Source organism: Trachurus trachurus (assembly GCF_905171665.1).
Source record: "Trachurus trachurus genome assembly, chromosome: 16".
NCBI classification, from domain to species: domain Eukaryota; kingdom Metazoa; phylum Chordata; class Actinopteri; order Carangiformes; family Carangidae; genus Trachurus; species Trachurus trachurus.
In genome coordinates, this window is record NC_139902.1 from 17,042,702 (window position 1) to 17,059,250 (window position 16,549).

The 16,549-nt window shown below is 40.5% G+C and overlaps 1 protein-coding gene across 4 annotated transcripts; it reads right to left on the reverse strand.

Annotated features, from left to right (window-relative positions):
* Positions 1–800: 800 nt before the first annotated feature.
* On the reverse strand, positions 801–16,293 carry tax1bp1b (Tax1 (human T-cell leukemia virus type I) binding protein 1b). 4 transcript variants are annotated; one of them, XM_083990428.1, is made up of 18 exons: positions 16,173–16,293; positions 13,602–13,795; positions 10,469–10,571; positions 9,844–10,034; positions 9,583–9,741; positions 8,501–8,649; positions 8,193–8,283; positions 7,305–7,490; positions 6,928–7,179; positions 4,879–5,049; positions 4,596–4,668; positions 4,210–4,328; positions 3,965–4,090; positions 3,379–3,465; positions 2,591–2,693; positions 2,332–2,486; positions 2,133–2,218; positions 801–1,870 (listed from the first exon to the last, which is right to left on the reverse strand). In XM_083990428.1, the coding sequence occupies exons 2-18, from the start codon at positions 13,776–13,778 to the stop codon at positions 1,672–1,674; spliced, it is 2,427 nt and encodes an 808-aa protein (XP_083846554.1). In that variant the 5' UTR covers positions 13,779–13,795; positions 16,173–16,293; the 3' UTR covers positions 801–1,671. The 4 variants fall into 4 exon arrangements, with proteins under 4 accessions (XP_083846554.1, XP_083846552.1, XP_083846553.1 ...); XM_083990426.1 differs by having other exon boundaries at positions 2,591–2,795; positions 16,177–16,285; XM_083990427.1 differs by having other exon boundaries at positions 802–1,870; positions 2,591–2,795; positions 4,596–4,666; positions 4,928–5,049.
* Positions 16,294–16,549: the final 256 nt, after the last annotated feature.

Consider the following 16,549-nt stretch of genomic DNA (forward strand, 5'->3'; position numbering starts at 1 on the left):
TTCAGAGCAGATGTGCAAGTTCTACATTGCTCCGAGGGAAGACATACACCAAACCTCCAGTGTTTTCCAGTATTGAGATTTCTTTATGTACAGTAGTTGCCTTGAATTGTGAACCATTCCAATCAGTACAAATCTTTTATATGGCTTAATTTCGACAGTCCAGACTATTTACGCTGAATTCACGCAGCTCCAGTTCAGACTGTCTGCTGTTCAACCACTCTTATGAAACCACGTTGATTGTCCTTGTCATGGAATGGGAGGAAAAAAAAAAAGAGGGCCAGCATTAGTTCTGTATTTCAGCACATTTACAGAAGAAACATGTGGCTTCTACTTTGTGCCATAATAATGTCGGTCATCCCCGAAATGAAATAATGAACTGCAGATGAGAAGATGCCACAGAAATTTCTCAACAATGAGCCGTTAGGTAACATCTCCACTGCATGGATGTTAGTGTAAAGGAACTATTGTGACAGTATTGTACTGCCAGTATGGAGGAAAAGTCTTTGATATAGTGTACAGTGAATGTATTGTCATGTGTTTAAGTGCATTAAATTATATTTTCATATGTTTCTGGAGTTAGAAAAAAACCCCAATCATATAACATGTATGAAAAGGCAAAACCAGAGGTTGTTTGGAGAAACTAATGGTGATGTACTGTATTTCTTCAAAAAAAAGCTGCTTCATGTAAACTTTTGTTACGTTTAGAATAAAAGTTCCTCTAATGTGTGCCTAAAAAAAAAAAATCACGTGATTCATTGTGTTTTGACACCACACATACATTTGAACTGCCATTCAGTTTTCAAACAGACTTTATTAGTTCTTATGAGATACATGACACTCACTTAACAAATGAAACAGGTCTATGAATGAAATAACTTAATGTTGAAAAAGAGAAGAACAAAAGAAGGGAAGTTTAACAGAAGCTCAGCATGCATCAATCAGCTGATGATATGAAGGTTCTTAAAGATTGAGACACAAAAATCCAACAATTAAATAATCTAAATCAAAACGAAAGGAAACCTAACATAAAACAAATCTATATCATACACAAAGTATCAAGGCTGTCACAATATCATTGGCTTTGATTATTCTAAAATAGATGATCTGACTCATATACTGTATAATCATGTTGGGATGTAATCACTGAAGGTTTCTCCCTGACTGCATATAGTGCACCAAGGCTGCTTTCTAAAAAGACTGAGCGAATGACTTTTACAGTGACGTTTAAGAGGAGGGGAGGGGAGCATTTGGTTTGATGTTTTGTACATGTACGTTTGGTAAACACTTCTCTCTTTCCCTGATTCGTGACGTCCTGTAATCTAACTGATCTGTGAGAGCCAAGTCAATTTGAACTCATAATATATACGTACAACAGTCTTATTCCCCTATATTATTCTCCTAATCCAAACAAAGGCAAATATCCCACCTATAAAAAACACTCTAATTTGCGAACAGATTTAGTAGCCCTGCGGTATACGCTGAATCAGAATGTCGTTTTAAAATCTCACATCACTTCAAAGTGTTTCTAAGTTGAAGTAACAAAGCGAAAGTCAGTATAGTCCTAAAGAGTGGATCTTCACACCATTACATGCAGAAAAGAGTGCAGAGTGATTTGTTTCAGTGGTTGACAGGAAGTAGGCAGAGCGGATGTGCTGATTTTTTCTTGTTTCTCTAGTCGAAGTTGAGCGGGTGGCCGTCGAAGTGAGTGAGCACGTGGTTCTCGAACACCTTCTGGTCGCAGTCCAGCGGGAACTGCTCGCTGCACATCGGGCAGATTTTCCAGTGGCTCTCCACGTGCTCCTCGAACTTGCTCTGGTCGTAGTTGGGTGGGAAGATGACCTCGCACAGCGGACATCGTTTCATGTCCATGCTGCACGCGAGAAAAAAAAGCTCACGTTAATAAGCAGTAGAGTGATGATGTGGGCAAACCAGGAGCGCAGGCTAATAAAGGGCATCTGTCTGATGCGATGTGGGTGGCCCCGCTGCTGCTCGACTAATACCAACAAAAGCGGGGGTTGTGCAGCAGAACAAACTCTTTACACATGTTACAATGCACAGGTTTGGGAAAACTGTAGGGTGTGGCAAACTTGGGACGGCATTTATGAGAGTTTGGGCATGTGAGGGTGCGTTACCTGGGATCAAAGCAGAAGGCTGTTTGTCCATCGTTCACAAATGGGCTGTGAGTTTCGGTCGCTGCGGGCTGTTCGACGGTATTACCCTGAAAAGGAAATGTAAAACAGCGTTTACAAAAAACAAATAAATCAGTCAGTCAGAAAAAGAAGCCAATTCAACCACATTTAACTGTGTACTGCGCATGGGAGAGAGGCTTACATTGTTATTTTGCTTTTCCTCAGACTCCTCGTGGCCCTCTGGTCGGCTGTGGTTGCGGGTGGGTTGGATGCACACCACATTGCTGTCCCAGGAGGGCGGACCCACGGGGGGAAGCCGAAGGAGCTGGTCATCTGAGAACTCCTCATCTGCCTCATCTGCAGGGGGAGAGTCCAGAGACAGAGCTACTGTAAAGATATAAGTAATATCCAGGCTTATCGGCGTAGAGCTATATGTGTTACTTTCTGAAAAGAAAACCAACCTTTTGAGTCTGAGATAGAGTAAGGGTTCCCAAACTGCAGCTTGCTGGGGCTCTGAGACACCAGAAGGGGGGTGGGGGCGTCCTGGGCGTATGGGACTGGGTACTGCAGGAATAAAGGCACACTGGACTGGATGCTCTCCAAGCTGGTTTTCTCACTGCCCCCCTGATCTCCCTTCCTGCTACTGCTGCCGCCCTTCTGCAGCTCCTGGGAGACGCCACAGCAGAATTTAAGTCAAGCTTCGCTACGGCACAGGCCGCTGGTAAAATTAAATGCCACCATGGGCAACATATATTCTGAGGGAACACAGATCTGGTTTCATTTCTCTCTGCCTCCCAGTCTGTCAAGCTGAGCAATACATCAGTGCTAGAGTCACACAGCAGCGCCTGAGCTGGGAGCTCGTGCTTTTAGTCTTGCTCACACAGTTTAATTAGCACCTTCATTAAAAAAGAAACTCTTCTCGTTTTCAAAGGGAATAGGACGCTGTGTTTTATTGATGTTAGTTGCAGACGCCAATTTAATTTACAGTCTAAACCTCAAATTGGGTCATTCTGCCTCTCTTAGCTGTAACAGCGTTACCTCTAAGCAATATTTTAGGTCAATGAGGGCCTTGCTGTGGTCCAAAGTAATGGAATGGAAAATAAGAACTCATTTACTTTGCTTCTACAATTAGAGGCATATTAAACACAAGCCAGATTGGTAGAGCGAAAATGCCAGGCGAATGGCACTTTTCAGGGAATTTTTAGCGTGGAATAAGTCTATAAAAGCAAAAATGAAAGCTGTCACAAACCCCTTCCAGTTTTTCCTTCTCCTTCACAACAAGTGCGAAAGTGTCCTTCAGTTCCTTCAGTTCCCGTCCCTTCTCGGCTACCTGGCTCTGAAAAGACAGAAGATACAAAATCAGAGAGATTTTCTCAACCTTGTCTTGACATGTGCTACTGACTAAAAATGCCTAATTTAAATACAGTCAGGACACAGTGCGTGGCATTAATGGATCACTCCCATAAAAAGCTTCCCTTTGCTGGGGACTGATTTATGTGCAATACTGCTCAAAGCAAAACAACCTGTTTGAATTCCCCTGAGACACTAAGCAAATATCCGCCTGACCCGAGCCAAGCACAGCATTAGCCAGCAACTGGAGATTACTCCTCAGAGCCAAGCTTCGCTTGTCACCAGATCCTGACATAAACAGCAGTAAAATGTCGTCTCACAGATAGGCCTACTCATAAACAACACTGTCAGAGCGAGGGGAGAGATAGCATCAAAGGTTCGATGCCTGAGCTAGACCAGCCAGACCCAGCGGTAAAAACACAGAGGAGTCTGAAGACGGAGCTGCTTCAAAGGCAGCTAAAAGCCTGTCCTCCGGCCATACTGACCTTGTAGCGATCTTCCTCTGCTGCCAGCTGCAGCTTCAGGTTCTCATTCATCTTCACTTGCTCCTTAAACTTCACCTCCATTTTGGCCAGTTCATCGGCAAACATGCAGCTACGTTCCTTCTCCTCCTAGAGAGTATTAACACCATATTGTACGTTTGTATCACAGAAGTCCTTCGTAACAGGGTTTCAACATCTAATTTAGGGATAAACGACCAGTAACTTCACACAAACAATAGTTTTCTCACCATCAGCAACTGCTTGCATTTTCTGTACTTGTCATTTCTGTCAGACGCCTCTCTGCTGATGCCTTTGAGCTTCTCCTGGATGATGGCTTCAAGCATGGGATCAGCAGAGCCTGGACTTCCTGTGAAGACAGAGTCAGAGTGTGAGCTGAAGGAAAGCAACCAGACACAGTTATTTTGTTGTTAGTTCATCTGTTGATAATTAAAACGACAAACTGATAACCCATTATACTTTAATGTTTTTATATTTGACTAACAATGTGTCGAATACCAAGGACCAAAATAGAAATAACACTGTTTATAAACTAATAGAGTATTATCTTTATCAGCACTTTTAATAATTGATTGCAGTTTTAACTTAGTGTTTGGCACAGTTAGTGTCAACATACCTGGCACTGATGTGTCTGGACTCACTGATGCAGGGACTGTTGTGGTCTCTTGTGCTGAGCTCCTCTTTAGCTCCTATGGTTAGGAAAACAGTGGTCGTCAAAAATTAGCTTTAGACGCAACATTAAGACAGAAAACAACAGAAAAGATAATAAAAACGAACTGTGAATGGAACAAAGGAGAATATTTAGCGGGTAGGCATAGTGTTACAGAAACAAGTTCTGTTCTTTCACTTGTCTGGGGGCCATGTATACAGCGTGTCAGCCGGTATCTGGTGGGACGCACCCCTTGCTGCTCAGAGAGCTTAAGCACTTGTTTTTGCAGTCGCTGACATTCCTTGTATTTCTCCTTGTAGTGTTCTGCAGCCATATGCAGCCGCATCTTCAGGTCCTCCACTTCTCTCTGCAGCTCTGCTACAACAGCTGGGTCTGCAGCAGCCTCCTCCTCGGCTTTGGCCTTGTGATGAACAGAACAGACATATTAACCAAAGTTATGGGCCAACTGCTAAGAGCCACATTAAGATGTAGAGATGTAGAGATAGAAGATAGTGCCTTCGAGAAATCATCCACAATGTCTAATAGTCTTTTCAAAATGAAGGTGTGCTGTAAAATTATGCTGAAGTGATAAAGTACGACGATCAATAAGAAACTGAACTGATCAGAGGAGAATATCTGACTACAGCCTACAGCTCCAGCCTCCTTTAATAACAGGGATGGGCTACCATAAAAAACTGTATGGGAGAGAGTCAACCTTTTCTCTGTGTGTCTATTATTTTGATCCTCATGTCTAACTTTCTCTGCACCAGAATTTAACGCATATGGAATATGAATATGTATGTAACGTACATATGCAGTGCCTCTGTGAATTATAATATCAAAGTGTAGTTGTTTTTTTATTATTATTATCATTATAACCTTCAGAAATATATTGAGGAGCAACCTCATTTACAATAAAGCCGAGACAAAACACAAAACATTTGAGGACAATGGGCCTCATTCACGAACCGTTCTTAAGAACAAATTTGTTCTTAAGTCCTACTTACGAAGTTTTTACGAAGATTGTGGCATTCATGAATGTTTTCTTATCTGGAATTTGTTCATAACTAAGAACAAAATCTACGAACAGTCAGGAGTATACTTACGCACTTTTAAGTGCTGAGACTTCTGCAAAAATAACCGATTACAGCGTTTTCTTTTGTTCTGCAGTTGTATGATATTATATGATTTGAATAAGAATTATTTTCTTATCTTTTATGATGTTTTTAATAATCATATATATTAATAATAATAATAATTGACAAATCATTGCAGTCTCTTAAAAAACATTATAGACACTTAATTCATATCAGGGTTTTTTTCTCTTTTTTTTGGGGGGGGGGGGGGGGGGGGGGGGGGATATGCTTTTTTTCCCCCTAATTGCGGCCTGCAATACTGCACTTACTGTAAGTGTTCATACTACACACAACTGTTTTTTTCACATGTGATAATATGATGATATTTATGATGGCACACGTGAGAGTGTGGTCTCTCTGATAACAACCCGAAGAGCTGCATCCACTGCTGACGCTACTAAATATAGCCTAAATATAAATATAAAAATATAAACTAAATATAAGCCTTTTGTTTGTTTCTTTGTTTCATTCCTGCTGCAGTAGCGCCACTTCACTACTTAAGTTCTTTTTACGTTTGGAGTCTGGTGCTCCCTCCCAGATTTTCATTTGACCATTTCAACTTTGTTTCTCACTTCACCTTCTCTGCTCAGTGCCTGTGGGTGCTGTTTGCACACGGCCCTGCAGTCTCATGCCCTTTTACGGGCGTTAATGGGGCAGTTACCTATGCTAATCCTATGTTAATTAGACTCACCTGGCACACGCCCTCAACTTACGAGGAGATGGCATAAGAACACAGCTGCGAACAATTCTGAGGCTTACGAACGCGTTGATGAATCTGACGTAGGGTTTTCTTAAGGAACTTCTTAAGAACAACTTAAGAAAGAATCTAAGAAGATTCTTAAGAAGATATTGGTGAATGAGGCCCATTGTTTGAAACATATAAGCATATCCGAAATATCAAAAAGTAAAAGACACAAAGATAAAGTGAAAACAGAGAAGTCTAGTTAAAAACAGGAGCAGTTGGAGGTAAAATAAGATGCAGTTATGGATTTAAATTGTCTTAATGATAAAAGTGTGGTACGTTTTGTTGTGAGGATAAATATAACTAGATCTACACACCAAACAAAAGGATACAAATTAGTTTTATATTTGTGCTCACAACCACTCTTGTGTATGTAATTCAATCTAAAACAGTCTGATGTGTAAATTGATCATCATCTTACTGCTTCCTCTTTGGCCTCTGTCTTCATCTGCTCTACCAGGCGCTCCAGCTGGATATACTGGGCCTGAGCTTCGGTCTTGGCCTGGCGGAGGCTATCGGCCTCCACCTTCATGTGGTACAGTTCAGACATGGTGCGGTCACGGGTCCTGGAGGCGTCCCGCAACTCTGCGGCTAACAGGGCGGACTGCTGCTGGTTGGCTTGGAGCTGTTCCTCCTTCTGCCTCAGCTGCTCCTTCAGGGCCTTCATATCTCCCTGCCAGAGACAAACACATTTTCACATCAATGTGTTGTTACATTAAATCATTTATATTCCTGATAGTATTATTTATGACCTTCAAATTCTCTTCTTTAAGCTTTAAAAATAAACATCTTTTTTACCAGAGGGGAAACTTTAGCCAGGATCTCTCTGTACTGTTTCTCCTTCTCAGTGAGGCATGCCTGGAGGCGTCCCACCTCCTCTTTAAACTGGGCAATGGTGTTTTCCTTGTTGACGTCCACAGACTTCAGCATCTGCAGCTCGGCACTCAGCTTAGTGTTCTCCAGCTCCCGGTTTTTCAGGTGAATCTGGTGCACACATATGCCCACACACACACGAGGTTATAAAACACGTGAGAAAGTGGAAAACATGAAGTTGTTGGCTTTTGCCTCAATCATGATCATGTACCAAAGAACATATGACTGTAAAAATAAATGTTGCATGACCTCAATTACAAAACAGAGATTGAAAATGGGCCCATAAAGTTTCCCTTGTAGGACGACCCCAGTGTGACGGCGCAAGTTAAATTAGGAATAGGTTTTTGGCTCAATTTCTACAGCGTATGACACTCCCACCAGTTCCTGTGCTGTGCCCACCACAACAAAGACACAGAAACACCAGACAGACCAGAGGGAGACAGAAAAAGGCAAACCTTGTTTAGAAGTACATGTTTGGGCAACAATACGTAAAATAATCCCGGTTGTAAAAAGTGGGGGGGGAAAAAAGAAAGAAACCAAAAAAGTTGATGAACTGAACCTTTAATTTCCTGAGCTCTAATATAACAAAAATGTTGTAAATTATATAGCCTGCAAAGCTGTCACTAATTTAGCAGTCAACCAACCCACTGCTGAGCCAACCCCACTGACGCTGTCATGTGATGTAGTTCTCTCATGTAACCGTGTTTTGTTATTAATCTTGTTTCAGAACAAGTACAGGAGGAAATTTATCAGACCGTGACCCTTTTGAGGAAATAAATACAAAAAAACAATTAATTCAAACCAAGGCATTACCTTGTAAAGTTCCTTCTCATCTTTCTCATTCTTGAGATGAGATTCAAGCGTCTCCTTCTCTGTTGTAAGTTTCTTCACTCTGTCTTTGAGACTAAAGAAAAGGCCATGACAAGGTTAGTCACACATTGTATCACCCCTCTCAATGTCTATCTTTACATTCAGTGTTGGCATAACTGACTACAGAACAGATCATAGATTATCGCCTTAAAATGTGTACATAGCTAACTAATTACTAAGAGGTGTGCGATGATCACAGGAGTAAGGTACTACTCCACAGCTCTTTCTGACTGATGCACTGTTGAACTCACCCATCCAGCTCAGTTTCCTTTTGCAGGCCCTTCTGAGTGACTCCGATCAGATCCTCTTCCAACTGTATCACCCTGGCTGTGGCTTCCTCCAGTCTCCTTTTCACCTCTTCTTTCTCTTCTTGCAGGGCGTGGGATGAATTCTGCACCTCCTGGGAGACAATAAAATATAATGTTGGCCACAAATGGAATAAAAACTCAAACAATACTGAAGACCAAACAGAATCGAAAGGAATACTTCAGTTTGATAGCTGGCATGATCTAAAGAAAGTCCTTCTGAGTCGTAAAACTTTACTTGAATCTGTGCCAAGACTGACATAAATCTGGAAAGGGTGAAAAAATGAAAATAGCAAAAAATAACGCCATCTTCCAACTGTATCACTTTCCATCTCTGTCACTGACTCTTATGGAAAACGTGTGCAATACATAAAAAGTTTATTGTCTTTGAAACAAAAGTCTACATCAAAATGAACACTATGGCTTGAAGCACAGTTTTCAATCTTAAAAGATGACATCAAAAAAAAGCAAAAGGAAATGATTTTTTTTTACAGTTTGTTTATAGGCAGAATTTTGGAATCTTTATATTCACACCACATAAAAAAATCATATAAAAAGTATAGCCATAAAATTAACAGCCACAAAATCTGTAATCATGTTTTCATCTGAAAGCCATTTTAAAACCAGCAGAGTTATGGCAGAGGACAGCAATATGAATTATTACTGACACTTCTTTTAAGACTTAATGTTATGCTATAAAAAGGTGAATTACAACTTTGATAATACAGACATTCATATCTGTCAGACTGTGATTTATACTTTGGTGGATCACGAGTTTGGATAGCTATTCATATTTGCAGTCTTTCACTAGGGGGTGCTAAGAGACTGTTTGGCCACATGTAAAACCAAGAAAGAAAGATTACCATCAATCATATGAATGATATTCTTTCAACATGTGTTGCTAAATTGAAATACAAAGACATGATGATATAAAAAGGAACAATGTCTTTTTATTCACTTCATCTGCAAGTTTGAGAAAAGCATCAGACATGACTTTCCCATCCTTACTGCTAGCTCTCTCTGCTTACTTGGTTCTCTCTCCTCAGCTGGGCGCACGCCTCCTTCTCCTGCTCATACTGCTTCTGCAGGGTCTCCTTCTCGACCTCCAGCTGCTCCTTCTCCTGCTGTAGGAGAGCCATGTTTTTGACCAGCTCTTCTTTTTCTCTCTCGGCTTCTACCACTTTTTGCTGCAAAAGAAATCAATTGTTCAAGTTGTTCAGGGACATTTCACATGATAAATTCGCCGTGAGCAGTGATGTATTGAGTAGGACTGCCGAGAGGCGCTATACCTCAAGGAAGCCAGCCTTGGTGGTGACCACCAGGATGTCGGAGTTGCATTCATCCTCCACGGTCAGGAGCTCGTCCTCCGAGGGGCTGCTGGCACGAAACAGGAACGGCGTGCTGGCTCCACGGATCTCACCTTTGTGGGTCACGTAACAGAACTGGTAGAACTCGCCATCGTCGTTGGGCACATAATATCCTGTGGAGGAATGACACACAGTGAACACAGAGCAACCAAGTAAAAGATGTTTATGAATAATTTAACTTTGGAAATCATAGCTTTGACATAAGTGTGGAGATAATGCGGATAAAAGTGGAGAAAGTGTTGTGCTGTAGTTGTTTGGATTTTTGGAACAAACACTACAAGTGTTTTTCAATCGAAAAAAACAAATCAGATATGTCTTCCTCCCTTTTGTGTCAGTTTCTATCACGTTATAAAAAGCAGCATAAAAGTAGGGGGGGGGGGGGGAGAAAAACACCTAACTAAAATGTGTTTCACACCAGTACAGAGATCTGTGGGCAAAGTTTCTCATTTAGCTCTAGCCAGTGACTTGGTATTAAAATTTTAACAATCCTCTGATATGTGGTTATTAAGAGGTGTCAAACGTATATAAAACTATGGTATGATCTTACCCTGAAACACCACTGTTCTGTTGACTGCAGTGCCTTCCACGTAGTTCTCAGGCAGAGGCGACCACAAGAATGTATAATAGTCCCTCGCTGTGCTCCAACCGACCTGTGAGACATAGTGGGGAATCCATTCAACCAGGCGCTCTCACCACATCAGTGTAAGATAATAACAATGGAGGATTAACGGGGAGACTTCCTAGCATTCACACAGTGCCACCTCCAAAATATCGCAAACTGCTTTATTACCCTAATCATGGGGTTTCCAATCTACGCTGAAATGATAGTGCAAGACAATGCTTACTGGGACGTTTTTTTTTCCCTGAGAGAAACCCCTGTAAACCACTGCAGCTCCTAGTCACCATGTGCGTGCGCGAGGGCCAGGCCCTTGTCATGAACAAGCCAAACCGTGGAAATGTAGCTACAACTCACTTCTAACAGGAAGAGGGAAATAGGTGAAAATTTTATACATAGGCGACTTGAAAATGAAAACCAAAATGTAATTATATGTATTTTATGTGTTGTTAACTGATGGCTGATGAGGGGGGAGTACAGAAAATACATCCATAACTTCAGCCCGGTGCCATAAAACTGTCAGACAAAATCAGAGTCACATCAAGTGGGCTGGCTTTCGGTGCGCACACACGCATCCACAACAAGCCCAGTCAAACCAGCCTATTACACCAGCCTCTGCTACAAATTACAAATTATAAGTTGTGTGATATCACTATTAAAGTTTTTTTTTTACCCCAAATTATATTTTAGGCTGATCATGTTTAAACATAATGCTTCTGCAACAGATTTTGTTTTTAAAGGTCGTCAGGTTTCTCTTCCCAAAAAAATCGGAGCAGTTTACTCTCTCACCTGTGTACAAACAGCCTACAGCTACAATACTGCAAGTGTTCATCAGAGCCAGAGATAGAAGGCCCTGCTGCTCCAAAACCCCCAATTGTTACAAGCAGCATTTCCAGCCCCCAGCAGTAAAGAACAGGAAGTAATTAAAACATGCACCTAGTTAGTGAAAGTCATTACTGAAGGCTAGCGTTCACCAGTCCACTCATTAGAGCCGCAGAGGTGGTGGTGGTGGGTGAAAACTCTGAGAGGAACTCTTTCACTTCCAACGCGGGTCTGCAACGTGTATAAATAGGAGTAGAGGAGGAAGAGGTGGGGTAGAGCATCCAGTAAAAACTAGAAATGGTGACTCAAGCGACAACACAAGCAACAATGTGATCTCCAAAAACATGTGAGAAATTCCAAAATGACCAAAAGGGCCAAACCGAAGGAATATGTTTGTTTAACTTAAAAACATTTCCCCGGCATTCCAGCAAAGTTCGTACTTCTGAGAGAGAGAGAGAGAGCTGACAGGAGCTGGTGGCGATGTTGCTGCAGGGGGTAATGGATTGTCAGTCAGACTGTGTAAATTCAGGAGCAAGTTGGTCATGAATCACACAAAGAGTCCTGCCTCAAAGACAGGTTAATTATAAAGCTGTTCTTGGTTTGTCCTGGGCCACTCTGACAACCTGTCCCAACAACATTCCTGCATGGAGCTGAGAACAGCTCACATCAGGAAGGATGGTGAATGTTCCAACATCAAAGGGCCAAAGGCTGCTTTTGTTCAAGAGCAAATAAGAACCTGTCTCCTATCTATTCATCATCAACAGCATATTTACTTTTTGTTTGACCTGCCAAGTAAAAGTGTGTAATTTAAACATTTGTAAATTATTGTGGGCTGACATGTGACAGCATAAATTACGAATCTGAAAATAATTCATTTTCAAAGTCGTCATAATTCTTCAAACGTATAATTTCTTGAACCAACTTACTGACAGTTGTGCTGACAAGTCGCATTACAACTGACTGAACCAGGGGATATTTTCTAGTTTTACCTCCATCTCATAATTAGACATATTAGAAAATGCAATATACGTATTCCCATTCCCAAACAGACATCCTGGAAAACCCCCAGAAGGCACCAGTAGCACTGCCAGCGATCCTGAGCAGAAGCTGCTCGGCTTGTGTGGGAACCAAGAGCAACGCAATGTGTATAAGGAGCTAATCCTCATGCACAGCGTATCTAGGTATCTCTATGCATGCAAACACAAGAACTTGGCAAGTTTTCATCTGTCAGCGCTGCCAAGAACATTTAAACGATTTACGATCCTGCACTCAGCCTTTTCCAGCTCGGCTCTTAGGTTCAGAGCCTCAAGAAATTTGTAATTTCAAGATCTGTTCTGCGTACTGGTGCCTATCTTCAGGCTAAGAGCACAATGTGATATGGCATCCAGCTACAACAGAGGCTTTAATTCAGTATTAAAACAGCCTGCAGACATTGGCTTGATATGATGTCATTTCTCAGCATGCTTGGCACAAATCTTACCATCCATCAATTTCTCAAACCACCAAAGTTGCAAATCACTGACATTAATTTTTAGACAAAATGAGTATAATTTATTTCTTAAAAAAAAAAAAAAAAATCAATTTCACAAAGAGACCAACCATTTAAATCACCCTGCAGCATACTGAACAAAAGCTGCAACAATTACCTGTGGCTATTTAAAAAGCATTACTGTGTGGTCCCAGAATAAGAGCATGATGACAGTACATCCCTGAATTCAAACCTATGAGCAAAAAGCAACCGCTGCAACCACACTGTCGTCAACAGAGAAATACTTTTATTCTCTCTGTTCCGTCTTTATCTCAGCTTCCATCTCGTGTCTGTTAGATAAAAAGCATGTGGTTCATGCCTCTGTCTCCATCCACGACTCACTACAGATAAAGCTAAAATAAATTCTTGCCACTGTATTTGATTTAATGTGCTCCTGTAACGAGATCCATGTGGGACATTCAAGTGTGTGGTGGAGGTCAAAATGCTCCATTAACTCTGCCAAACTCATTTTTCAAGTCAGGCTGACTTGCACTCACTTGTGTTTTTTTCTGACCAGCAAATCAGTAAGTCACTGTATTATATCCCCTGCAAAATAATATGGTATGACTACTAAATCTTTAGCCATCAGAATCTATAATGTGCTACCGTACACTGTATTACTACTTCCACTACTACTGCTAATAGACATTTATATGGTGTTCTTGTCAAATGATACACTGATAAATTGAAAAGGGGTTGAAAAGGGGTATTCACCTTGAATATGCCGACCCAGTCCTTTGGATGTGGTTTGATGAACTGTGTCAGGGTATAGTGACACTCCAGTGCAGCATGTGGCAGGTAACTTTTACCCACATTTTGGAAGATGACGTGGGCAAAGTTTGATGTGTCCATATTGTTGCCTAATAAAGTCCCGTCCAGGAACAGTGCCATAAATCACTCAGTGGTGGCTACACAAGAAAAGACAAGCAACAACATATATGATTAAAAGCAATAATAACCACAGAAACAACTGGAATAATACTCCTTACAAAAACTGAGAATAAGACAAGAAGCAAACCAGCTCAAGACTAGGAAATAAAATTAAGTACAAGATTCTAATGATTACTGTGTATCGGTACTGAATAATGTTGATAAATGTCATTTATTGCCCAAAATTATCTGGTTTACAGTAAAAGCTATTTAAACCCTATCTTTAAAACATAGCTCAGAACTACATTTTAATGCAGGAACATATTAGGCTATCTTTTGGCTTAGGTTGACTATCATCATATTCAAGGAGAGTCAGCAGAGTTAGTCATTACTTAAGAATACGGGCTTATTGCTTTGCATTTAGACCTGTGAATGAATATGTTTGCTCTTGTGAGCCCAGCCTGCTGTTGTTTCTTTTTAGACTCAAACACAAGCCTGTAAGTCAACCATTAAGCCTTTGGGGAATGTGCCTGCACATTACTATCTTTTGAGTCACATATTGTTTATGTTTGGGTGGTGCTATGCCTTGTTACCCCGCACTACATAAAAACAAGTAGTATTTGTTTTAAATATAGAGCATTAGTCGGCGCTGGCTGTTGACTGACAACTGAGGCTCACAGAGACTGTCTATGATTCCTTGTCAGCAGGAAGTGGTTCTCAAACAAAATGCTCATTAGGAATTCAAACACTCAGGCAAAGTCTATCACATAAACTTTTACAGTACAAGTCACCTGTCATCATAAAAGCATAATGGACAGAAAGTTAATGATACTACTTACCTTCAACACACTTCAATAACACTGTCCATTTAAAGCCAGTTGTGCCTTTTTGTTGCCTTAAATTTGGTTCAGTTCATGTTATGTATTTACCAATGACTGAAAACAAGTTCCTGATGAATACGACATGGTCACATAATACATATACAATACATCAATACCCAGAGGATTGTGTGACAATGGACCTCTGCAACAGTTTCCTTCCTCAAATGCAAAATTGAATCAGCTTTTGCAAATGAGAAAACAGATCTATCCCTGTGGTAATCCAAGAAGAGTTGAATCTAGGGCAACTGGACCCGAGTAGATACTTGAAGACGTCTCCCCTCAAGGTGAAACGTCTAACTTTCTACAACCATGTCCAGTTGCATTCGATTCAACTCTTCTTGAATATCCATGACCTGGGTGAGGCTGGGGATCTTAACTGATAATATCAGTAGATAAAACTATAATTTATGATAATAAAACTCAGATGCTTTAATTTTACTGCTTGTGTATTGGACTTCGTAATTGGCTCAAGGATCGTCCTTATTACTTTCATTCTACTATAATATGAAAGCAAAACCGATAGTCAAACTCTATTTCTATTTATAAACATTAATATTTAAAGGCTGCATTTCAATACATGCTGAGAAACAGATAATCTACTAAAAGTTACACATCACTTGATTTTCCTATATTATTTTATTTTATTGGTATGTCACAGGAACAGCCTTCAATATTTTTATTTCACGACATTATTGTGTTGTAAGTCTACCTTTTAAGAAATCCTTAGGAAACAGTATTCGTCAGTGATGGATAAGCCCAATTTAGCTTCAGTTTTGACGCTTTCATGGTAGAAATTGCTTTATATTTCAGTCACTGTTTGGAGAGATAGTTGCATTTTTTGCTACCCTAAGTAGTTAGCTTTATAATCAGGTAGATTAAATGCTTTTAGTACCACCTAGTTTAGATGGCAGCAGAGAAAGACTCTTTTTTTTTGTTTGTTTGTTTCTCCAGCTGGCCACATTGACTCATTTGGGCCTCAGCTGATATAATTGTGGCCCCGGCGTAATTAGGCCTGAGTCAGTCAAAACATTTCCTCGAATGATGATCACAAACACTGAATAATATTGTCGCCTACAGCGATTAACGAAGTCCTCAGCTTCGTGTTTAAGTTGTCAAAAGTTCAACCTAGTCGTTGAAATCGCCATTTGTCAAATAAAAACTACGCGACGAGGCCTAATGTGGAAAAAATAGATCATATCAGGCTAAGTTAGCTACACGGCTAACTAGCTATCGTTTAGCCACATACTTTACAAGACAAGGCAACGTGTTAAAATCAGGACGGACATTTATGTCATTTGGTAAAAACTACTTTGTAAAATATTCACTTGAATTCCTTGATTATATTACGTTAAGTTGGTAAAGTTATAACGCCCTCAACGTAAAAAAACAGAGCAGCTAACTGAGGAGCAATGCTATCAACTGGAGGACAAGGTTAGCTAACGTAAACACTTGGCAACGATGTGGCGAGGTAGCTCCTAAAACTCGCGTCGAACTGTTTTATCGGTCATATTTATAAAATAAACTTTATACATACCCACTTGTCATGATGAACCCACGCTGAAATATGAGTGTAATCATGAAAACAATTGTTGACGCAGTTCAGTGCTTTCCCCTGCCTTCTTCCTGGAATAATAACAACATTACGTCATTTCCGGAAAGGAACATGCCTGGGAATCCCACCCGACTGAAACAGAGAATAAAGTGTCTTCTCACGTGTCTCAAATAATTGAAGAATAGCTATGACAACGTTTGTATTGTAATACAAATATAAACATATATATATAATATAGATGTATATAATTAAATTATGTATTCAGAGACAAAATCTCTTTCTTTTACATGCTTTCCCCTAAACCTAGCATTTGTGGAAATAAATGGACAAACAACTTTTGAATAGGTCTCTTCACTCAC